At 34.2% G+C, this 23,402-nt stretch overlaps 4 protein-coding genes and 1 long non-coding RNA gene across 5 annotated transcripts; 2 read left to right on the top strand and 3 right to left on the bottom strand.

Moving 5' to 3' along the window:
• Positions 1-2,415: 2,415 nt before the first annotated feature.
• On the bottom strand, positions 2,416-5,465 carry LOC103830421 (pentatricopeptide repeat-containing protein At1g80150, mitochondrial). The gene has a single exon (XM_009106199.3). The coding sequence runs from the start codon at positions 4,042-4,044 to the stop codon at positions 2,869-2,871; it is 1,176 nt and encodes a 391-aa protein (XP_009104447.1). The 5' UTR covers positions 4,045-5,465; the 3' UTR covers positions 2,416-2,868.
• Positions 5,466-7,750: 2,285 nt separating this feature from the next.
• LOC103830419 (pseudo histidine-containing phosphotransfer protein 6) lies at positions 7,751-11,578 on the bottom strand. Its single transcript, XM_009106198.2, has 9 exons — positions 11,297-11,578; positions 11,061-11,191; positions 10,808-10,951; positions 10,637-10,709; positions 9,078-10,496; positions 8,488-8,976; positions 8,194-8,297; positions 8,005-8,109; positions 7,751-7,912 (listed from the first exon to the last, which is right to left on the bottom strand). Exons 1-5 carry the CDS (start codon positions 11,363-11,365, stop codon positions 10,449-10,451), a joined length of 465 nt encoding a protein of 154 aa, XP_009104446.1. The 5' UTR covers positions 11,366-11,578; the 3' UTR covers positions 7,751-7,912; positions 8,005-8,109; positions 8,194-8,297; positions 8,488-8,976; positions 9,078-10,448.
• Positions 11,579-16,241: 4,663 nt separating this feature from the next.
• Positions 16,242-17,934, top strand: LOC103830418 (protein TOO MANY MOUTHS). The gene has a single exon (XM_009106196.3). It carries the CDS (start codon positions 16,354-16,356, stop codon positions 17,845-17,847), a length of 1,494 nt encoding a protein of 497 aa, XP_009104444.1. The 5' UTR covers positions 16,242-16,353; the 3' UTR covers positions 17,848-17,934.
• Positions 17,935-18,023: 89 nt separating this feature from the next.
• On the bottom strand, positions 18,024-21,136 carry LOC117126702. The gene is made up of 2 exons (XR_004449449.1): positions 18,485-21,136; positions 18,024-18,402 (listed from the first exon to the last, which is right to left on the bottom strand). It is a non-coding gene; the product is annotated as an uncharacterized LOC117126702 (long non-coding RNA).
• Positions 21,137-21,379: 243 nt separating this feature from the next.
• On the top strand, positions 21,380-23,298 carry LOC103830416 (adenine phosphoribosyltransferase 2). The gene is made up of 6 exons (XM_009106195.3): positions 21,380-21,640; positions 21,747-21,857; positions 22,264-22,356; positions 22,462-22,611; positions 22,750-22,808; positions 22,942-23,298. Exons 1-6 carry the CDS (start codon positions 21,550-21,552, stop codon positions 23,014-23,016), a joined length of 579 nt encoding a protein of 192 aa, XP_009104443.1. The 5' UTR covers positions 21,380-21,549; the 3' UTR covers positions 23,017-23,298.
• The last annotated feature ends 104 nt before the right edge of the window (positions 23,299-23,402 follow it).

Raw genomic sequence — 23,402 nt, 5'->3', positions numbered from 1 at the left:
ATCTGCAATAAAACAAAGTTTGAGGAAACGTTTTGTAAAAGCCACTGTTTTCAAAACCGGACCGACCCGATAGTTGAACCGGGTTTAACCATGAACCAACCACATAGCACGATTTAAGTCTAATAATCGATTCGACCATGAACCGGTCATGTATTCAGATTAGATCTCAAAGTTATTAAATTGGTAAAAACCATTAAAACCATCAAAACATATATACCATCCATATAAACATAAAATTAGTTTATATTTATAATGCTTTATATTTTAATCATTTAAATTTTAAATATGTATCATATTTATTACTGGGCAATTGTCAATAATAGCACCTTTTGAAGTTTATGTCTCAAAAATAGCACTAGAAGGAGAAAATCACAAAAATGACATTCATTAAAGGGTAAAATATCTTTAATACCCTTGGTTTAAAATTAAATAAACAAACAAAAATAAATAAAATAAAAATAAATAAATGAAAAAAAAGAAACTTTTTTTATAGTTTCAGATTATATGTTTTCAGATTCGAAATTTTTATAATTTTTTTTTGATTTTTTTCCAAATTTTCTTTTTATAATTTAAAAATACTTTTTAAAACTGTTTTTAAAATTTTTATTTTTTATTTTAGTATTTATTTTTTATAAAATTTTAAACCCTAATTCCAAAAGAGAAAAAGACTAGGATAGCACCAAACCAAGTTTTTGTTCCCAAAGTAGCACTCAAGGCTCAAAGTCACAAAAATAGGTTTCATTAAAGAGGTAAATATACATTTATACCCCTTCGGTTAATTAATCCAAATCTTAGGGTTTAGAGTTAAGGGGTGGAGTTTTGGAATTAGGGTTTAAAATTTTATAAAAAATAAAAACTAAAATAAAAAATTAAAATTTTTAAAACAGTTTCAAAAAGTATTTTTAAACTATAAAAAGAAAATTTGAAAAAAAATAAAAAAAAAAATTTGAAAAAAAAATTTCAAAAAAGAAAATTATAAAAATTTCGAATCTGAAAACATATAATCTGAAACTATAAAAAAAATTTCTTTTTTTCATTTTTTATTTTTATTTTATTTATTTTTATTTATTTTTGTTTATTTATTTAATTTTAAACCAAGGGTATTAAAGATATTTTACACTTTAATGAATGTCATTTTTGTGACTTTCTCCTTCTAGTGCTATTTTTGCGACATAAACTTCAAAAGGTGCTATTATTGATAATTGCCCATTCCAAAACCTCACCCCTTAACTCTAAACCCTAAGGTTTGAATTAATTAACCCAAGGGGTATAAGTGTATATTTACCTCTTTAATGAAACATATTTTTGTGACTTTGAGTCTTGAGTGCTACTTTGAGAACAAAAACTTGGTTTAGTGCTATTGTAGTCTTTTTCTATTTATTAATACTATTTTTATATTTATACACTAATAATATATTAATTATTGAACTAAGTTTGATCCGATCGAATCATATTGAACCGTAACCCAAATGATTTTTCGGTTCGGTTTTCGGTCTGGTTTTAAAAACAAAAGTAAAATCCTATCGGAGCGGTGAAAACGACCGTCATGGGGCGACGCCTTTCGGTGGCTTATCTCTTATAGCATATGAATAATCTAATCCAGTTGTTAGATTAGATTTTATTGTATTCCTTTCCTTTTTTCGAAGAGAATCTTAGATTTGTTCTGTTAATTTCGTGTTTAATATAGAAACGTATATAACATATGATCTAACGGATATACTATTAACATATCAAACGGCAAAATATACATTCAAGTGGATAAGTGATTATATGATTTTCACTGATCCAACGTCAAATTCAACATTCCAACTCTTAAAAAATTATTCCTTCCGTAAGGACCAAAAACACCAAGGGGATAGAATAACAAATAATCCTATAAATACATCCTCATAATGAAAAAAAGAACACTCATCACCACACTATCCAATTATCAGATTAGCCCTATAACACACACACACAAAGACGAGTAAGATGAGCTCATATGCTGTGCAGTGTCCTCCTAATGGTGGTACCAACTCAGCCAAGGTTGTTACAGAGAAGAGAAGATTGGTGACAACACCTTCAAACGGCAATACGCTAGAGAGCAGCAAACCAAAGATTTATCATGACGTGGACAAATGCGCAGAAGCTTTCATTCAAAACTTCCGTCGACAGCTTCGTCTTCAGTGTGATAACACTCTCTCCCTATATTAGAAGGTCTTTGATATAACATGATGTACTTGCAAAGGATCCCATGTGTGATTCTACCATAACACTATCTATATTTGACCTAGATTCCCATGCTTATGCGCTTTTATTTATACTGTAACATCTCTTAATATATGTTACCACGAGTCAAAAGTAGTGTCCTTAACGATTCAAAGTCATGTCCAATCAAAGCAACAATTCTCTAGAGTTTCAAAACAAATCTAAAGATTACACCATATAAAATTTTGTTTGCTTTCTCATTTATGGGATAAATTTTTTTGACATAATAGTATGCATTTATATTTTGTAAATATTGTTGATCCAACAGTAAAGACAGATTGTGGATCATCTTCTAAATTCACAAACTAAGACTTCTTCTTGCCTTCTCAGTTCTTCTTTTCTTCTCTTGTTTAAAGATTCCTACCTTTTTCAGGGCTTTCATTGTTTGAGCCTAAGTGTGTGTGCAATTGTGCATCACCAAACAAATTTCATATCCATGTCTTTCTCCAGCACATGTGCGAAACATTGGTCACACCAGTGTGCCTCCTAATATGGGACCACATCCATTTCCAATTCCACCACAACTATACAAAAGAGAAGCTCTGGAGTCTGGAGAAAGAAAGAGAACCCTTTTGGCACCCCCATAGTCGTGTAAAATGAAACCAACTTCATGTAAACACATCACAAAACGGACTCCAGAGAGAGCAACTGTTTTGAGCTGAAAGGAGGGACTCGTTTCCGAACTAACCCCATAATCAACTTAGCCTGATCAAGCTGCCCCTTTTTCACAAGCCCATCCAGCAAAACACCAACCGTGTCCAAGTTCGGATACCACTTCTTTCTCATACAATCCTTACACATCGTATACCCCAAATCAAACTTCCCCGCCTTACACAAATAATGAATCATCGTCTGGTAGATCTTCACGTTCGGTTTGCAACCCTTACCATGCATCGCTGTATAAACCCTTTCCGCCATTTCAGGGAACCCCGCTAGGAAAAAACCTTTGATCACCATGTTATACGTCACGCTGTCCGGTTCCATCTGGAGCTTTGGCATCAGCATCAACAGATCATTAGCATCCCAAGCTCGTCCCCTATTAACTAAAAACTGAATCCTAACATTAAAGGTAGTGAGATTAGGCCTACATCCCTTGATGACCATACGGTTCCACAGTCCGTTTCCAATCACATACCTGTCCTGCTTGTAAAACGCCGATATAAGCGTAGTATACGTAACTACGTCTGGTTTCAACCCAAACTTCTCCATCTCCTTCATCGCCAGAGACGCCTTGTCAAGAAACCCCATCTCACAGAGAGATTTAATAGCAATGTTGAAAGAAACCACATCCATTACAACCCCATACTTGAACGGGACATGGCCAATGAAGTCCTGGATGGTGTGGAGATCTGGTTTCAAAGTCAACACTTTAAGCGCGGCGTTGAAGGACTTAACAGTCCTTTTGGACGAATCCATATTGTAGAAAGTATCCAACGCGTGCTTGGTCATTCCAGCCTTACCGTATAGCATTATAATCCTAACAACGAAGCCCTCGCGGCGACCCTGTGGAAGCGCCTTCTGATGCTCGAGAAGTGCCTCGATGTAATCAAACCGACGCGCCCCGGCTAGTCTAGAGATTGTATCTTGAAAGGCGAAACGGTTTTCGATGACTAAGGAGTTAGTGGCGTTGGATTTAAAGAGGTTGAATAGCTTCTCAGGGTCTCTCTCAGATTTAAGCTTCACAAGTGCAGGGGTAAGCTCCTTTTGATTGGATTCAGCTGGAATGGTTGCAACAGCAGTGGCTATAGAGGAACAAGAGCGGAAGAAGAATCTGCGAGTGAGTGGCAGAGATAGCATGTTCCAGAGCCTTCCTCGAGGCTAAACATGCCCTTATAGTTAACCAGATAAGATCTACAAACCAATCATTCCCTCAGAAGCCTAACCTAGCAAGGGAGATTCATCTAAAATCTATAAAACCAGATTCAAATGGGAACCTAACTATACATCTCTATCTACCTCAATCGAAATTATCTAAAACGTAATGTGATTCAACAGTAACAACCATCTCCAAGAAAATCGCGCCGACGGATGATATGATAAACTTAACAGAGAGGAGCTTGAACTCAGCTGGATATGATCGTAAGACGGAGCGGTGATCGGAGAGAGGAGAGAAATTTCGATCTGAGGAGGATCCCTGAGACCGGAGATTAGCAGGAGGCTATCGACGGAACTGGTTCGTTCGAGAGAGACGGAGGTTTAAGGTTTTTGGGTTTTGAGAATGAACAAACAAAATTTGCAGTGACTATTGGGCCCAAATGTTATTTAAATAGGCCTGCTAGCTTAAAATTCTTATGTTTTGGGCCATGAAGTCACACATGTCTCGCTGGGGTGTTATTAAATACAGAATTTAAAGAATTCAAATTAAGTTAAGTAATTAGAGTTTTTTTTTTTTTTTTTGACAAAAGCAAGTAATTAGAGTTTGAGTGTATTTATATCGAATTTTATGATTCCACTACAATGCAGGTGGATTTACTTGTAATTCACTTTACTAACTGATATGGATTTTTTTTTGTTAAAAAAAACATTGAGGTTTTTTAAATAAATTTTCATTTAGTTTATTAAGTAGTTAAGAAGTGGAATTTTTGTATGAATGCAGCAAAAACTGTTTTGAATCATCTTCAACCTATTGATACAGCTTCCTATTTTCAGATTTTTCAAAAGGTGAATTTGTTTTTGCACATCCCAAATAAATCAAACCAAATTGGTAACATAACACCATCAATTTAGACTTCTCTATTTTGACAATAATTATTATTTGGACACGGATTTTAAAGTGTGGAAGAATTTGCGAACATCTTTTATTAGAGCATCATTAAACCATGCACGGTTTCATATGTATGTTTTTAAATTTTTTTTCGTTTGATAAAACAAAATTAATTAAAAAAAAAACTAATCGCTGGCCGTCACAACTCGCGAACAGTCCAAAAACCACCCAATATTCGGCCCTTACAAAAGAGGAAGAAGAGACATTTCTTTAAAAAAAAGTGAGATCTACTGATTTTTTAATTTTTCTTATGCTAAAATCCATGACTAAAAACTAGGATTAATGGTGCTCTTAGTGTATTCTTTCTCTTTTTAGTCAAAACTAGAGTCTTTGTCCGCGCTACGCGCGGAAAATGAGATATTTTTAATTTTGTGGTTGATTTGAAATATTTTATTACTATTAGTAATCTTTATATTAAGAAAAATGGGCTATTTAAATTTTGTGTTTGATTTGAAATATTTTATTATTATTAGTAATTTTTATGAAATATTTGTAAAGTCAGAACAAATTCTTCCGAATATTATAATGTTCTGTTTGGAATACCATTAATTCATATTTTTAAAATTATATTAATAATTTTGTTTAAATTATATATACTAATGACTTTGTTGTGTTAACATCAAATATAACATCAAAATCGTTACTATCATTTGACTTTTTTATAAAATATTTGTAAAATCAGAGCAATTTCTTCTGAAGATTATAATGTTCTGTTTGGAATACCATTAATTCATATTTTGTTTTATATTTTCCATGTAAACATAGTTAAAGTTTATATTAGTCAAATGGTATCAGTTGAAGAGATGGAAAAAATAAAAAAATGTTTATATTAGTCTTTTAGTAATCATACTTTATTATTTATTAGAAATTAAAATACTTTGCTTTTTCTAAAGTTTATTTTTTTTTTGTGCTCATATGTATATCATTTTCTTAAATACATAGTCTGGCTATTATGAAACGCGGTATTATAACGTTTTATATTGCTATATTAAAACGTATGTCATTGAATACTATAATGTAGTTTTTTCTTGTGTTAGGATGTAAAGTTTCATAGATACATTTTTTTATATGTGCATATTGGATAATGAAACATTTTTTGGTTGATTTGCTGCACCAATTGTTTGATTTGTAATGTTTAATTGCATAATTTGTAGTTTTTTTAGGAAATATACAATTAAAATTAAAATTTTTATTAGAGACACACACAAATCTCATACATAGGAAAAAAAAAAATATTGTGCTGAAGCAAATCAAATATAGAGGATCAAATTATAACATACAAAGCAAATATAGCATACTGAAGCAAATAAAAACATTAGTGAAGCAATGGTAATACAAATATACGATGAAATAAAATAATTATTAATGATATTAAATATTGTGTATCTTAAGATCATATTTTTTATATAATTTTGTATGTTAATATATATTATACTGAATTATATTGGTTTGAACAGTTTTCGTTTAAAAATGGACTATCTCCAACATTATATATCTCAACAATAATTGTATTTTTTTGTACTGTTGTTACTTGAATGATCTGTGTTAATATGTGGATTCGGTCTTAGCCTGAATTACATGTCACTCGGATGTACCATTAAATTTAAGACTTTGTAAATTTCATAATTTTTTTTTTCATTTTTCTCTGTTGGTCTACAATAAAATTATGCAGTTTACTCTCAATAATTTTCCCTCCTAGTTTAATTTTTATTATAAATTATCATGCATAAAATATAATTAGTTAGAATAGTTGTCCCACTCTGATCGGAAAGAATGGAAGATCATACCTTTTCGGGGAGACAAATTTCTTTTTCTCAATAACTTTTCAATATGAGGCTAAACAAATATGTTGTTCTCTTCTAGGATTTTACTTAAGATAAACATGTGGTTACTGGTTTATCCAGTTTACTGGGCTAGAGATTTTGTTCATCATAACAGGAAATAAGCACGACGGGATCGAAACACGACGGAAAAACTCGAAATCGGATAGAAACCTTATACTTGGCTAGAGATTTTGTACATTTTTATGATGTAGTTAAAACATATTAATGGTCTAAAAAGTTTTAAATTAATTCCAGAGAGACCTAAAGTGGTAAATAATTTGGAGACGTCGTTTTGTTTTAACATAGATAAAATTACCCATTACTGCTGATGTCTAATTTTTTTAAATATTACACGCAGGTTTGTTATTTAAAAAAATTATAAATTAATTATCGAAAAATATATTAGACTGAACTTTATATTGATGCAGGTTCTTGATAAAGTAAATTTAATATATTTTCGAAAAATAAAACTTTATATTGATGCTTCATACAATATTAGACTGCATGATTCAATTACACTTTATAGTTTTTGTTACCTAATATAATTATTAAATTATTAGTTGCTCAATGAGGTATGTAACATGGTTAAGACAATATTTCACGACAATTGGCTTCTTTGATTTCAACAGGCTTTCCCTCGGCCTCAGACTGGAGCCTTCTTGAGAAGTTGAGGAGAATTTTGCACAGAGAAGTTGCTACTTTATACAAAGATTGTGTTAAAGGTTGCAAGAGGGTAATCAAAACAGAGCAAGAAAAGGGAAAGAGATGGAAGACCTAAGTTCTTGTCAAGGGTTTTAATGAACATGAGCTTTTGCCTGGCCCATTCTCTTTCAAGCTCACTCATCTGCTGCTTCAATCGCTCGTGTGAATCCTCTCTTTTTTACCACTTTTTTCTTACTTCAATATGAATTAAGAGTAGAATGAACACAGAATTCAGTTTATAAAAACAGAGTTAGATGAAAATTCAGGACTCAGTGGTTAAGAGGTAAAAGAGTTGGAGATGTCTTCCATCTTGAGCATCATAGTAGAAGAAGTTCTTTACCGGGTCTCCTTTCCCTGATACAGCTTTGATCACTTCCTGCAATACAATCAAACCTCTCGTGTCAGTCAAATCACAAGTTTCCAGTGAGAAGATATACAAATGACAAAAGAGAGTGAAAGAGAGAGAACCTGTGCTAATATTCCACCTACAATGGCACAAGCTGGTGGGAATTCGATAGTACCACTGATAAGTCTCTCCAAGAGACTATCTGGTACATGGCTCTCGCTCACAGACTGTCGCATCAATATTCAGTTTCTCAGTGAGCTTTGAGTGACATTTATAAAGAATTGAAAACATAAAACAAAAGAAACACTCACGTTAGCCTCACAGAGTTTCTTTTTGAATTCCAAGACTGTGGCAAGATCAAGCAGTGAACACTCTCCATGTTTACGCCCTTCACTCTCCTCAAACACTTCTATAACTGAAATAGTAACACCAAAGATTCTGTCTTTGAATGTATCTATCTCTTTTAAGATCCCAATTATAAATTGTGTATAAGTAGTAATAACTGTTATAGCTGTCTTTGAATGTATCTATCTCCTCTATTGAACCTATTCTCCACCATGAAGTCAGAAACGATAAGAAGGTTATATTTCATTTGATTTACGAACCTGAGATCAGATGTAATCTTCAGCTTAACGTATATTCTCTTTCTGTCACTCAATTGCAGGCAATGGTTGCCAAGAGAGAAGATGGAATCAGCAAGGCAATGAGACGTTGCTATGAAAAGCATGTCACAGATTCTGCTGTTTCTATGCTTCTCTCATCCTGCATAAACACTTAAAAGACAATCCTTTTTAAATATAAAAAAAACAGAGCCTGCTCTGAACTCAATCATCATAAGTTATGGGAGTGATGTGTTGGCACCTGGCACCATACCGTCAATGTGAATTCCTTCTCCAGAAGGTATCTTTCATTGAAAACTAAAAACTTTAGAATATAAGAAAGAACATATCACCTATTGGGTAAGGGGATATTTAAGTACCATGCATGATATTAGTATATGTGAAATTATTTCACTAACGGAGGTCGTCAGATCGATTTGGATCAAAATAACGGTATCTTGGGGATCACATCAACATCTGTAGCCTTGATTTCGTCTGATACCGAGGCAAACAAACAAAGCATCTAGATTTAGACAACTCACAGATTCATGTTCCACGTTTCAAACTTCAGTAAAAGAACTATAGAATTTACTTACAGTAGATTCTGTTCCAAGGGATTCACAGCTTGTGACTTTCCGGTGGAGATGGGAGACTTTCCGTTGGATTCCATGGCCGTAGCTCTAATCCAAGAGAGGCTCCAGCTTTGGCTATGTTTTGTGTCTCCCAAAAGTTGATCGTCCTGGTGAGATGTCCTTGAAGTACATGGTGACGGGAGATTTTCTGGTGGTAATCTGAGACTTCGTGGTGGATTTAATAGCCATTGATGTCGTTTCTGCCGAATAGTTTTGATTTATTTAGGATGGATTTAGGTTTAGAGATAGAACTTTATATAGGAAGATTATCAAGGAGAGGTAGAGCAAACTTTTAAGAATCCCTTTAAGATTGAAAAAGTAACGGAAAAAAAAATAGAAGTTGGAGAAGATGATGAAGTGGAAGAGTCAGGAGAGAGTCGCTAGAGTCGGGAGAGCGTCGCGAAGCTTGAAGACGGAAGAAGCAGCTTTGTCTAAATGGGCTGACAAATCATTTTAATAGATTCAATACGAAAAGCCCACTTTTTCTCAATTGTACTTAAGTGGCAAAATACTAATCTATGATTGGTTAATTTTTTTAAATGACGTGGCACGCTCTCTGCTCACCATATCCAGCTTTTAGTATAGGATAGATCTCACTTCCCCTATCGACATATGAGATATCTCTCGTGCTCTAAATATTATAGATATGAATTCCTTAAAATATTAAGCAAATTTTTTGTATTTAAAATCCAAGAAGAAATGAATTCTAACAAAATTAAAAGGAAATTCAATCACAGGTGATTTTAGTTCCATTTCACATTTCATTTAACAAATTCCTTTTCTTACTTGTCCACATTTCATCTCACAGGTAAGTAACCACATTGTCCACATTTATTTATAACTCTCAAGTGACAATATATATCTGTGTTGTTCTTGTTTACGCTTTATCAAGAAAGTGAACTTATCGTTTCATTGGACAACCTGAAATTTCAATACTGTTCAAATAATATGAAAGTTACGTTATTATTTTTTTTCTTTTGCAACTAAAAGTTACGTTATATGATGCTTGGGGGCCTTTTTTTTTTTCTTTTATCGTTATCGTCCTCCACAGCCCAGTTTCTTTTTATAGTAGTTTTCTAACTGAAGTAGTTTTCTATGTTTCTATAAGATGGGTGTAACAAACAATATGTAGGAACTGGGAAACAGTTTCACAAAAAAAGGAACTGGGAAACAAATACATAAAGCGATTGTAATTTAAATTTTCTGAAGAGAGTAGTAACAATGCATTAGAAAATAAAAGAAAAGCTTGGCTAGCTTACAACTCAGTACATCACGCACTAATTATCTGTCATTAATTAATTATCGGAATTTTATGATAGAACGTAATTATAAAATCTACATTGGATATCTGACTCCTGCAGCTAATAGCCTCTGCTGCTCCAGCTGCAACCATATTCAGATTAAATCCAACAAAATTAGTGTAACATCAATAATTACCATGATATATGTTTGCTTCATGTTTATTTATATACGGTTGGTCGACCAAGTTATATATAGACTGTACTTTGGTGTGTAACTCGTACCTGGAAGAGTTCATGCATCATATTCTTGAGGTAATGATACTCATGCTCTACTATCTCCAGACCTCTCAAGCACCTGATGTATCATGATGATATTGAAAATAGTCATTAATTATATACACATTTTTGTATGTAATATAAGTACAATGAAATAGCGTTTAATAATTTGTATACCCTGGGCGGTTGTTAAGCTCGGAAGCAGAGCGAAAGGCAACACAGACGTTACGAACCCTACGAGCACCAATGCTGGAACTGCTTCCTACCAACTGATTCAGATGCAATCCTATCTTCTTGTAGTCGGAGAATTCTCTATCCATCCTGTGTTCATTCATTTGTATATTCATTTACATATTCTTGGACCTAATAGTTTTCGACACGCAATATTTTTCTTCAGAGGAAAAAAAGATAGACAGATCATGGAACTAACAGCAATAATCTAAGGCTGCGGAGTAGCTTCTCGGATTCGTCAAAGTAGATATTAATGACATCGTACACAAATGTTGGTGAAGTTTCATCTTGAAGCTGCTGCAGCTGCAAGAACTGCTCGTCCAGCACTCCCTACACTCATCACATGTAATATCCAGCATCCCTTTTTAATTATAGAACCAACACATAAATAAAGAAAATGTGAATGGAGAGATAGTTTTACATAGTAAGTTCAACCTGATGGAAAAGGGAGGTTAGAAGGCGGTTGATGTCGGCTTGAAGCCGGTCCACACCCAACCCCAACATCCACAACGGCACACCCGTCTTGTTCGGTTTTCCGATACTGATATTTCTTCTCTTTATGACCGGGAAGGGCTTACTTCAACTCCTTCCTAGAGGGCTTAAGTTTTGATAAGACTTTGCGTTTCCTGAGGTGTATTTATACATGTGCTGAAGTGAGGTGACCCACTTTCTATTCAAACTTGCAAGAGTCAGTCAGCCAGGTTACCTTTCTTCCACTTTTAGCGTGATCAACATTTCCTTCTTCTTTTTTTTTTAAATTAAATTAATTCTGAGTGTAAATATAAATTACACGCGTGTGTGAAAATAAGGTTAGTGGGAGAAAGGGGTAAGTTTCGAGGAGGGTGTGGGGAATAAACGGGACCGTCCCAGAGACGTGTGTATCTGTAGTTGAGTCACCGGTTACAGCCCCCTGCCAGTTACCCCGCGTGACACTGCCAATTGCGGCGTTCTTTCTCCCGACAACTACCTGTAACCGGTCAGACCAGGTTACACCTCCCGCAGCCTCTAGGTTATCTTTGCCCTAAATCAACTACCTTTTTTAAACTTTCAATCAAGAACTTGTATGTTCCTTTATTAACTTTTTACCGTATCTTTTAAAATAAAACAAATCAATCTAAATCAATCTAACATTTATAAGTTATTCTGTTATAGTCATATAACTGATATGTATTATGAGAGTTTTAATATCCGATATTCTGATTATAATTTATAGCATAAATTATACACTCTTGAGTCTTAACACTGGAAAATAATATTATACTAAAAGTGTTTAAAATGAGGGCATGCATTAGTTTCTGATGAGACTGTAAAAGAAAAGCCCACACTTTGTTGCTCCCTCGTATGACGAGCGGCTTTCCCACTAACTTTGCAGTGAGTGTTCGCTATTCTCCATGCTTCAAATTCAATCCATCCTTTTCTAATCCTAAAAAGGCTTCTCCCTTTCTCGATCAAATAAATATGAATTGTATATTTTTCTAGAAACTGCATAAGAGGACAAGAAACACAACACAACACAGAAACATGCGTGAATTGTTTCCCCCAAAGAAGGTAAATGGAGCAGTAGTTAAACATCAACAATTAGAAGTCCTTTCTATATGTCGGTATGACAGGAAAATGTCTGTAACATACAAATAGCAATCAACAATTGTCGTATGTATTAGATGGTTTGGTCAATATTCTAAAGTTTAAACATGAAAGAATGATGGAAAAGTTGAGTCCCGACATATGTTTTGTTGACCAAAATATGCTACGTACGTTATTCCATATAGTGTACTCAACCAAATTAGTAAGGTGAGTTTTTCTCATAATTTAGGGTAATGGATGATTGCATAGATATACATATATAACACATGACATATGAATATCAACAAAAAAATATGGCACGTATAAATATGGCTCTAATCATCCTTCTTAATGAGTGTCCGTTGAACCAAAAAGTATATAATTATAGAGAGTAGCGATAATTAACGAAGAATGATATTAGAACATAGGTACATATTTCTCAAAAAAAAAAGATTTTAGAATAGAGAAAAGCGTGCTCATAAGTAATTATTGTGACCTAGTGTATAATCAATAGATGAAACCATGTAATAGCTATATAATAGTGTAACTGGAGTCGCATTTTCGAGAAAATGCAAGTAGAAATACTGAAAAGGAGCAAAGGGCGTGCTTGGAAACGGAACAAACAAGTATAAATATATATACACTTTTTTTCAGGCTATCAGAGTGAGTAATTAAAGTGGAGCGCATAATGAGTGGAGGCTTTTCAAGTTTATATTACCGATTAAGACTAGTACTAAACTATGATTATAGATATACCAAAAATATCAAAGAAATTGTCTTATTCGTATGCCATACTTGTTTGCGCCCCGCGCTCGAGTACCCTAGTAGTTAGTTACTCTATCCTCTCGATATTATTACATAATTTGTATGATTGTTTTTTCTTTTACAAAATTTTCGTATGATTGTTTTGATCTTTTTTGTTACAAAAATTCTAAATGATGCAAAATCCTGTCTAGATAGCGTCTCTGCCAAGCAACAAGCTCGTCATTTCTCCCTTTAATTCCGAACAAACATCATTTTCCTTACGGGATACATAATTGTCAACATTCGTACGATGAAAGTAATACACAAAGCGGAAATGAAAGTGTGAATGTAGTTCTTCTAAAATGGTTTTTGTTGTTGTTAGAATGCAATAATACAATGAGAGAAGAGGAAATTAGGAGTTCCAGATGGCGGATTGAGACTCATGACCATTTATTCTTCAGCCTTTGAATTTTCAAAGGATGTGTAGGATAGATAATATAGCATATTGGATCTGGCAAAACCCACCTCCTAGACCTAGACCGTGACATCTTGCTCTTACTACAGCCATCGGCAAGCTCTTCCTCCAGCTTCTATCTATCTGATTTGAAGAGAACGAAATGCTTAACATTCACGACGAACTCACCTCCCAGCTACCATCCGATTTATCTTCTTCTGCCAGCCTTAGGTGAACCGTCACTTCACAAATTGTATTATGCTTATACTAGAGCAACCTCATACCATGGATGGAGTTGCTCTTAGTGTCACTTACAAATTATCATTGTTTTTACCTTATTATTTTCTTGTTCCTTGTTTATCTTTTCTATTTGTATTCTTTATGTTAGCAATAAATTGTATTCTTACCACATGCAAAACTCAAAAATAATATGCTAAATCTAGGGTTTGATTTAAATTTGAGTTCGGTTTGGTTTGTTTAGTTATAAGAAAACTTCAACCAAAAGCAACCGAAATTAATTTGGTTTGATTTGGTTTGTATTCGGTTTGGTTTGGTTTGTTATATGTTTAGTTAAATCGAAATGATTTTAATTTTTTTCTAGCTTATTTAAGAAAATATAATTTACACAACCTAAACAAATCATCATTTAATCACTTAATCATTAGCTTCTTATTATTTAAATGTAATAACATCACAATAAAAAAGGTAATCTAATAATTTTATATCATTTTCTTCTAACATAGTATAACTATCATAGGTATTTTTGGTTTTGAAGATAGTGTATGAAAGTTATGGATTTTTATTTTATTCTTAATAGTATTTTTGCATTTACATGTATAAAACTATGTTTAGTTGTTTAGGTTAAATAATTAAATATCTTAAAATTTAATATTGTTAGTATCAATACTATTAAAAGGGAAGGAGTTTTAATAAATCTACTTAAAAAGTTGTTTGGACTCTTTCATTAACTAATAATATTTTGGTCTTATATTATTTGGACAAACAATATGGTGCTTCAAATTTCTTTAACAATCATTTAGTCAAAACTTTATTTATTGGACACATATCTTTGTGTAAACAAAAATATTATACCATATATATACAATCACATAAATATGGTTCACAAAAATATTATCACATACATTTTATTATACTCTTCTCTAAATAATTAAGATAAATTTAAAAATGATATATTATGTTAATTTTATTTTATTGATAAATAGCAATTTAATATTTAAGATAAGTTTAAAATTATCAAAAACCCAACAAATCTTTTTTTTACTGCTCAACAAAAAATTTACAAATCTATACTGTTAAATTAGCCAAAAATCTCTCAAATAAATTTTAAGTTTCACCAACTAATCAAATGTAACTTTTATAAAATGTACAAAAATATAATGAAAGGTTAGATTTGGGCATTCGGGTCTTCGGGTCAAATATAAATCGGTTTCTTTCAGGTCCAAATTCTTTGGGTCTTGGACATTTATATCCAACTAGGTATTTGATTTTTTTTTTTTGTTCAGATTTGTTTCTTTTAGTTTCAGGTAAGTTTGAGTCAATAATTCAAGTATTTGTAAAATTTACTATGTAATTTGGCTACGTAATGAGTCTAGCTCAGTTTGAGTATTTAGAAAAAAAATCTAAAGAATCCGAAAAGCCAAAATAATCAAAACATGAAAATACTCAAAATCAAACAAATACCAAAAATAACTAAATATCTAAAAGACCAAAATATTACCCGGGAACCAAAAATATCCAATATTTTAAATATATTTTTACAATTTGAAATTTTACCCAAAACCTGAAACTATAACAGAAAACGCGAATCCAAAATTTACAAAAATATTTTTATACTGAGAACATATATGAATTACTCAAATATACATAATATGAACAAAATATTCTAGGTACTTTGTATACCCGGAGTCCAACAAAAACCCGCAGGTCCAAAAATATCTAATAGGTACTTTTTTTCAATCTTAAACCTCAACATGTATTTCGTATTGGTTTGGTTCGTTTATCAAATTTAGGTAAACATTTTATACTTAAGAAAGCGTTACATAAAAGTGTATATAAAAAATCTCGAATAAACTTATTCATAAGTTATATAATTTTAAACAAATTTCTATATTCGATATAATACGACTTTATAATATAACAATACACAATATACTCAAAATACTATCTCATATCCAACTTCGTATATAACCCATAAAACCCGCGCTTTCGAAGCGCGGGTCAAAATCTAGTGTTTAGTTAATCTGATTGAATATTCTTTAATTTTTCAATTGACCGAACTGTTTGAGTTGATAAAAACTATAACCGAATGGTTAGGAATAGATTAGTTTGGTTTGGCAACGAGTAAATGTTTTCTAATAAAGTCCTTATGATTGTTTGTGGAAAGAAAAATTGATTCGTGAAAAAGAATAAGGTCTCGGCCCAATAGAAAAAACTTAACCAAACGAGCTAAAGAGAATTAGGGTAAAACCCGGTAAAACCCACCCGTTTACGAAACGGGTTGAATCTAGATCCCAACTCAAGGTGAATATCTCGTGAAACCAATAAATGCAGGAAGCGAAGATCATAAATTTCATTCCTAGAGTTATCCCGTGATAGCCATAATGACATAGTGAACGTTTTTATTGACCCATCCAACTTTTAAAAAAAAAATTAATGTCGATATATACACACACAGACAGTTTGAATCCGGAACCAAACAACAACAACAACAATGGCACACTATGGTCTCTACTGCCATATCCTCCTTGTGTTCTCTATGATATGTCCATTTACCAGTTCTTTCACCGTGATCACCTCCGACACAGTCGCGCCGTCTGCACTCATTGACGGACCACAAACAGGATTCACGATGACTAGAGACGGCGCACACACAGAGCCCGACGAGCAAGATGCTGTCTACGACATTATGCGTGCCACCGGCAACGACTGGGCCGCCGCAATTCCAGACGTGTGTCGAGGCAGGTGGCACGGGATCGAGTGTATGCCTGATCAGGATAACGTCTACCACGTCGTCTCTCTGTCGTTCGGAGCGCTCTCAGACGACACGGCGTTCCCTACCTGTGATCCGAAACGCTCTTACATCTCCGAGTCCCTCACCAGACTTAAACACCTCAAAGCCTTGTTCTTCTATCGCTGTTTGAGCCGGGCCCCACAGCAGATACCTTCGTTTCTGGGCCGCTTGGGCTCGAGTTTGCAGACCCTCGTTTTGAGGGAGAACGGCCTGTTCGGTTCAATCCCTGACGAATTGGGCAATCTCACCAGTTTGAAAGTACTTGATCTGCATAAAAACAACCTCAACGGTTCCATTCCCTTGTCGCTTAACCGGTTATCCGGTTTGAGATCACTGGATCTGAGCGTGAACCGTTTGACTGGTTCGATTCCCGGTTTGCTTCTTCCGGATCTGAACGTTCTGGACTTGAACCATAATTTGTTAACCGGACCGGTCCCAGCTACACTCTCCACATGTGGTTCGTTGATCAAAATTGATCTTAGCCATAACCGAGTCACTGGTCCTATCCCCGACTCCGTTAACCGGCTCAACCAACTAGTGCTTCTCGATTTGAGCTATAACCGGTTATCAGGTCCGTTCCCGTCTTCTCTCCAAGGACTAAACTCACTTCAAGCTTTGGTGCTCAAAGGGAATACAAACTTCGCATCAGCTATTCCTGAAAACGTGTTCAAAGGGCTCAATAACTTGATGATTCTGGTTCTCTCGAATATGAATCTCCATGGCTCAATACCGGGATCTTTGACTCGGTTAACCAGTCTCCGTGTCCTTCATCTAGAGGGCAACAACTTGACCGGGTCGATTCCTATGGAGTTTCGGGGCGTGAAGGATCTAAGCGAGCTGAGGCTAAACGATAACCGTCTGACGGGGCCAGTACCGTTCGAGAAAGACACAGTGTGGAGAATGAGGAGGAAGCTGAGGCTGTATAATAATGCCGGTTTGTGCGTTAACAGTGAGAGTAACTTGGATGGTGTCTTCGGTTCAACATCCGGTTCAGGTGTCAGGTTGTGTGAAGGAGAAACGAAGAGACCTGGTCCTTCCGGTACGGTCCAGCATCTATCTGGAGCAGGTGGCGGCAATGTCACGGTGGACAGAGCTACGTACGTGTCAAGCGGTTCCAAGTCATTGGGCTTCTTTGGTCTATCTTCATTTCTTGTTGTGTTCAGTTACGCGTATATGCTACTTTCTTGTAAGTGAAGGGATTTAAAACAAACCTGCTGTGAATATATTATCATAACCAAGTTTAATCTAAAACACGAAGCCTTTTTCCCTCATTTGTTACAAGAAAGTTGATTTCTTACCTCTAAAGATTTCAAATAGCATTTTAGTTTCTGAAAGACAAGTTTCTTGACATTGCATGAGCGATTGTGTACACATAAAAGATTTAGCTCTACTGGCAAAAGATGTTATAATAGATTTAGGGACATTTCAATCTTACCTCACACAATAAACGCACAATGCAGTAAAACTCAGTCACTCGTTTGCGTAGTACATAAGACATTACAAGACTATAGCAAAATAAGACGAGGAAGTTTTAAAAACATAATGTTCAAGCAAAGTTGTCCTCACGATCTTCCTCAGCGATGTCAGCCTCCTCCATGTTGCTTAACTCCAAGAAATGATCAGTGGGTCGATATTTCTCGTGATAGTACTCCTTTGGGGATCCAAGTTTGACGCTGTATTTCATGCTCATCGTGTGCTTGACTCCCATTAAAGTTGTAGTTCCACGGTCCGTACTCCGTTCTCAGGAACCTATCACATCAACAATTATCAAAATCAGCGTTATATCATCAAGGACAAAGCTAGAGCAAGGTACTATTACTGTACTCTTTACCATCTAAAACCCGAGGAAACGGTTACTCAATAGCATTTGAATCTTCTCGTAATGTGGGATAGATAGCCATGAGGATTGCTGCCTGTAGGTGGTTATCCAAACGGGCTGAATAAGCTTTAGGCTAGGTTTGGGCATTCGGGATTCCAATCGGGTTTCGGTTTTGTCCAATCAGTTTTTTAGGTTTTGTCCTAAAGTTTAGGCTGTCATCCAAACATGCTGAATAGGCTAGTCATTAGCCGGTTAAATTTTTTAGTTTTTTGTTGGATTGTTTTTTCCCTATTGGTAATTCTCCATAAACTTCCAAAGCACAACTGCACTCAGGTTCTTACATGTCTCTTTTTTTTTTAATTTATACAGGGATATCATTGCTCCACAGAAGTGTGTTGCCATGTGTCGGTCCCCTGTCTCTGGCGATGCTGAAATGTTAATTTTCTAGTGACCGGGATTCGAACCTTGGTGGCTTCACCATATTGGGTTTTTTACCCTCAAGTTAATCACCATATTGGATTTAAGTTTTTATGGGTCATGTTTCACGTTTATAAGAATTTCCCTAGGCATGACTGATAAGATATCTGTACGTGGGTCCTAATATAAGACGTGCTAATAGTCTCTTTGTCATGTATGTTCTGTAGCATTAAAAGGTGAAGAGCGCTGTGCATTACAGTAACGTGCACTATCTGTCGAAACAGTAAAAACGTAAAGGAAGTGGGATTTTGGTGACTAGAGTTGATGTCACTGTTAGAGGAGAGCACATAGTCACATGGTCAAGTCCCTCTCCTTCAACTCTTTATGTCATTTTTTTTGTTTTGTTTTTCCCCTCGAATCAGAAAAAAGAAGAGGAAGATGTGGATGAAATAGGCAGAGGAGATCTTGGTAAGATAGTCCTCCCAAGATTTGGTGTCCTTCTCTGTCTCTTTTGAAATTAACCGCACGAAAGATATTTGTGAGGTACTCACTCCTTTGTCTTTCGTTTTCAAACTTCACCATCTTTTACAATTCCTTTTGGATATTTTAACTCTATCTTTAGCTGTTTTGCAACGAAGTAAAACTGAAAGATCCTGAAAAAAATCCCCCTAACCAATCAGATGTCTCTTAGAGCATCAACGTCAATAAGTTTCTCAAGGTGAGTTTCTTGTGATTATTTATTAATATTTTTGAGTAATTGAATTATATAATTGAATTTTAATTTTAGAAAATGGGTGTACTACTCAAAATGTGACAAATGAATAGTTAATGTTTCACCTTCTGTTCATAATTTTTCAAAGAAGAAACCATTCTCCATTTTTCTAAATTCTCTTTCATATTTTTTTTAATTTTCATTATTGTTTTTTGGTGAGAACCCCTCTTAGAGACCACCACAGTGGATACTCTAAACCTCTACGAATGGATCTGACTTGGCCACATACATATTTACTTGTTGTATCAATTTTTATATTGAAGTTGGATTTGAAGGACCATAGTGAGTGAGTGCCGTGTCATTTTATTAGATAAGACAAGAGTGTCAACAGTAGATGAAATCATGAACGCATATTTGGTTCAGAACTGACCACTGGAGACGATATAATCTCATCTGACTGATTTTGATTTTGCTTCTTCATCTGTTCTCAGGTATATTTCTTTGAATTCATGTCAAATATACAACAGTGAAAATTTGTAAAAGTAATCCTATTATGGACTACTCTCATATGTGTCTTTTATAGGCTTTATTATTATATTAAATTTCCTTTTAAAGGCTAACAAATTAAGATTTTCCTGTTTTGGTTATCTTTTGTCAAATGAATAATGATAATTAATCATAGGTCCTCTTTATGTGTAATAGGATTATTCAGAATTAATTAGGGAGTGGGGGGACAAACAAGTGGTTGTTCTTCTTGGTGATGTAATCTCTTATCTCTTTGATATGGTAAGAACTAAGAAGTATGTTGTTTTCAAAAAAAAAAAAAACTAAGAAGTATGTAGTAGTGCTGAGCTTAAAACGACAAACGGAATATGTACCCGAAATCTAAATCCAACCAATCAACTTCTTCTTCTGATGAGATATAATACAAATTTAATTGAATCAATTTGATTTAGATAGAGTCAATATATCAGAACATGATGCTAATAAAATTTGGTATTATTCCTCAAATACAATAGTAAAGTAATGATTTGCAAAAGGGAAAAAAAAGAAAAGAGAAGAAAAGGATGATATACAAACAGTAAGTGAGCTGGCGTAGGCGTGCGGTTCAACAGTCGATATAGCCACTCGTACGGTTTGATCCCTCCTACCATCGAGTGGGTCCTCTTTCACCCTTTTCTTTGTTTGTGGCAGTATAATGTTAATCCTCTGTTAAAAAAGCCTATTTTAATATCAAATTTACCACTGAATCACACCTTTTGTAAACAAATTGACGTTCTTTATAAATTTTATTTTCCTAAAAACGTTCTTTATAATTTGATTGTGCAGGGAAAGACATTGAGTACATCTTTATTCCTACTCTATTTATAGTAACTTCTTTTTATAACTTAAGTACACCTATTTTATATTCTAAAATAAAATAGAAAGTAAGATTATTACAATAATGAAACAATAATATTTATCATTACATTTAATTAGTTATTCATCAATCTATCTTACTCTATACAATAGAGTTAGAGTAAATTTGAACTTTATTTTTTAATAATCTATTTAATAATAAATTAATATATTATATTGAAAATGCTTGATTCATGCCGCCATCTTTTCCCCACCAGCTTTTTAATTTCGGCCATTAACTATGGCTCATATACTAATCCGTGTGCTAGTGAAGAACAAAACCCCAATTTACCATAATGAAATCATGAAAGCACAACTAGAAACACCGTAACCTTGAGATACACATTGAATATGATCACCATGAATTGGTTGCTTTTGATTTCCATTATCTTTTAGAAGAAACAAAAAATAAAAATAGTAGCTTGGGATGGAAACGTACGATGAGTGGGTGATAAATAAATAAATGCTATAAATACACTCAACATCTTTCTATCTTCCTCTTATATTTAACACGCACGAGTCAGTGAAAGAAAGAGAGAGAGACAGAGAAATGTTTGCGGTGGAGAATGGGTTGCAGGGAGACCCAAGACTACAGGCCATCTCCGACGCCATACGAGTCATCCCTCACTTCCCCAAGACTGGTCCAACTTACTTTTTTTTTCTCTCTTTATTTGTTCAAGTTATAATTTCATCATTAACTCGTGTTTTTTAGTCTACAAAATATTAACAAACGTATTTGTGTTGCAGGAATCATGTTTCAAGACATAACGACGCTGCTGCTGGATCCAGTTGCCTTCAAACATGTCGTTGATATCTTCGTAGATCGTTACAAGCACATGAACATCTCTCTCGTTGCCGGTTCTTTTCACCTTTCCCTCTCTTTAATGTTTCATTTGTCTACTAATTGCTCTTTTTAATGTTTCATTGTGTATTATATTACGGCATATATTAAACTCCTTAATGATAGAATCCGAAGCGATCAAATCTTGCAATAATATGACAAGATTGAATAAACAATAGACAACTTTTTAATGGATTAATGATTTTACACTCACATACTAGCTTAGCTAGTGTGGTTGGTTGGTCACTAATTATTATCCCTTAAAAAAGTGTTTTTATAATCGGAGTCCTTCTCAAATTTTTGTTGTCTTATTGTGAACCTTTTAAGAATTCAATAGAAAAGACTTAAGATATGCTCATATTTAATCGATTTTTCAAGTATTATATAAACCAGATAAATAAAAATAATATGGGACTTGTGCAGGGGTAGAGGCGAGAGGATTCATATTTGGACCTCCCATCGCATTAGCCATAGGTGCCAAGTTCATCCCTCTACGTAAACCTGGAAAGTTACCCGGTACGGTTTACTTATATACATACTACAGCTAGTTAAAAGTGTTGTTGGGATAACAACATGTACGGTTAAATGATATAATTGCTTGGGGGTGGTGGTGTTAAAAAGGGAGAGTGATAAGCGAAGAGTACGAGCTAGAGTACGGAAACGATCGTCTAGAGATGAGTGTGGAGGCCGTCAAATCCCACGAAAGAGCTCTTGTCATCGACGATTTAGTTGCCACTGGTGGAACACTCTCCGCTTCCATTAACCTCTTGGGTAAATACAATATATATATACACATGTTTAAGGAATACTAGCTAAATAAAAAACTCAATACGACTTTTAAAATACATGAATCGTATATATATACAATATCGAGTAATTGATTAACGAGTCTAATTATATGCACCTTAGAACGTGCTGGGGCCGAAGTTGTGGAATGTGCCTGCGTTGTTGGTTTGCCTAAATTCAAGGTATTTGATTACTTCAAAAACATCTCGTCTTTAAAGCTCGTACCAACGATATTTAAGATTTTTACTGGTCTTTTAGGCCCATTAAATATCATTGAAGATGATGAATATAACTAGTTTCCATGTGAGATGGCAGGGGCATTGTAAGCTAAAGGGAAAGCCATTGTACGTTCTGGTGGAGCCTAGCCAGTTAGATGAAGTAACCTTTTAAGCCTGTGTGTTACTTGAAGTGATCACCTCCATGACTCCTTCTATATCTTCAAGTTCCAACTAGATGTATTATCAAGATATCAACGGTTATGGCAATAATAGAATCGGTTTGATCAAATTAATATGTAACGAAAAATTGTTTAAAACCTTATTAGACTCCATGTGGAATATCAAGCTACCTTGTATGTACGGTTGCTGTCCATTGTTCAAAGCTTGTTTGTTTCATCAGTGTTGACTTGGGTTGATCTGGTTGTTGGATTGGAATATGTGTTATGTTAAGAAATGTGATTAGTTTACAATAAATCAATATTACTTGTTGATGATAAGGTTTTGTGATCTCTAAACTTAACCAAAGGAGAAAAATGGAATTTTAATAGACAAAGCGAA

This window comes from Brassica rapa, chromosome A07, assembly GCF_000309985.2.
Source record: "Brassica rapa cultivar Chiifu-401-42 chromosome A07, CAAS_Brap_v3.01, whole genome shotgun sequence".
NCBI lineage: Eukaryota > Viridiplantae > Streptophyta > Magnoliopsida > Brassicales > Brassicaceae > Brassica > Brassica rapa.
The sequence above is the reverse complement of the archived record's forward strand: the minus strand, read 5'-3'. Positions and strand labels throughout refer to the sequence as shown.

Bases quoted from the DNA above. Each gene is read 5' to 3' on its own strand.
- LOC103830421 (XM_009106199.3), bottom strand. From the start codon at position 4,044: ATGCTATCTCTGCCACTCACTCGCAGATTCTTCTTCCGCTCTTGTTCC.
- LOC103830419 (XM_009106198.2), bottom strand. From the start codon at position 11,365: ATGTTGGGGTTGGGTGTGGACCGGCTTCAAGCCGACATCAACCGCCTT. The intron at 11,192-11,296 runs GTTGAACTTACT...TGATGAGTGTAG, and splicing joins TAACCTCCCTTTTCCATCAG to GGAGTGCTGGACGAGCAGTT. The intron at 10,710-10,807 runs GTATACAAATTA...ATGATACATCAG, and splicing joins GAGCTTAACAACCGCCCAGG to GTGCTTGAGAGGTCTGGAGA.
- LOC103830418 (XM_009106196.3), top strand. From the start codon at position 16,354: ATGGCACACTATGGTCTCTACTGCCATATCCTCCTTGTGTTCTCTATG.
- LOC103830416 (XM_009106195.3), top strand. From the start codon at position 21,550: ATGTTTGCGGTGGAGAATGGGTTGCAGGGAGACCCAAGACTACAGGCC. The intron at 21,641-21,746 runs GTCCAACTTACT...TTTGTGTTGCAG, and splicing joins CCCTCACTTCCCCAAGACTG to GAATCATGTTTCAAGACATA. The intron at 21,858-22,263 runs GTTCTTTTCACC...GGACTTGTGCAG, and splicing joins GAACATCTCTCTCGTTGCCG to GGGTAGAGGCGAGAGGATTC.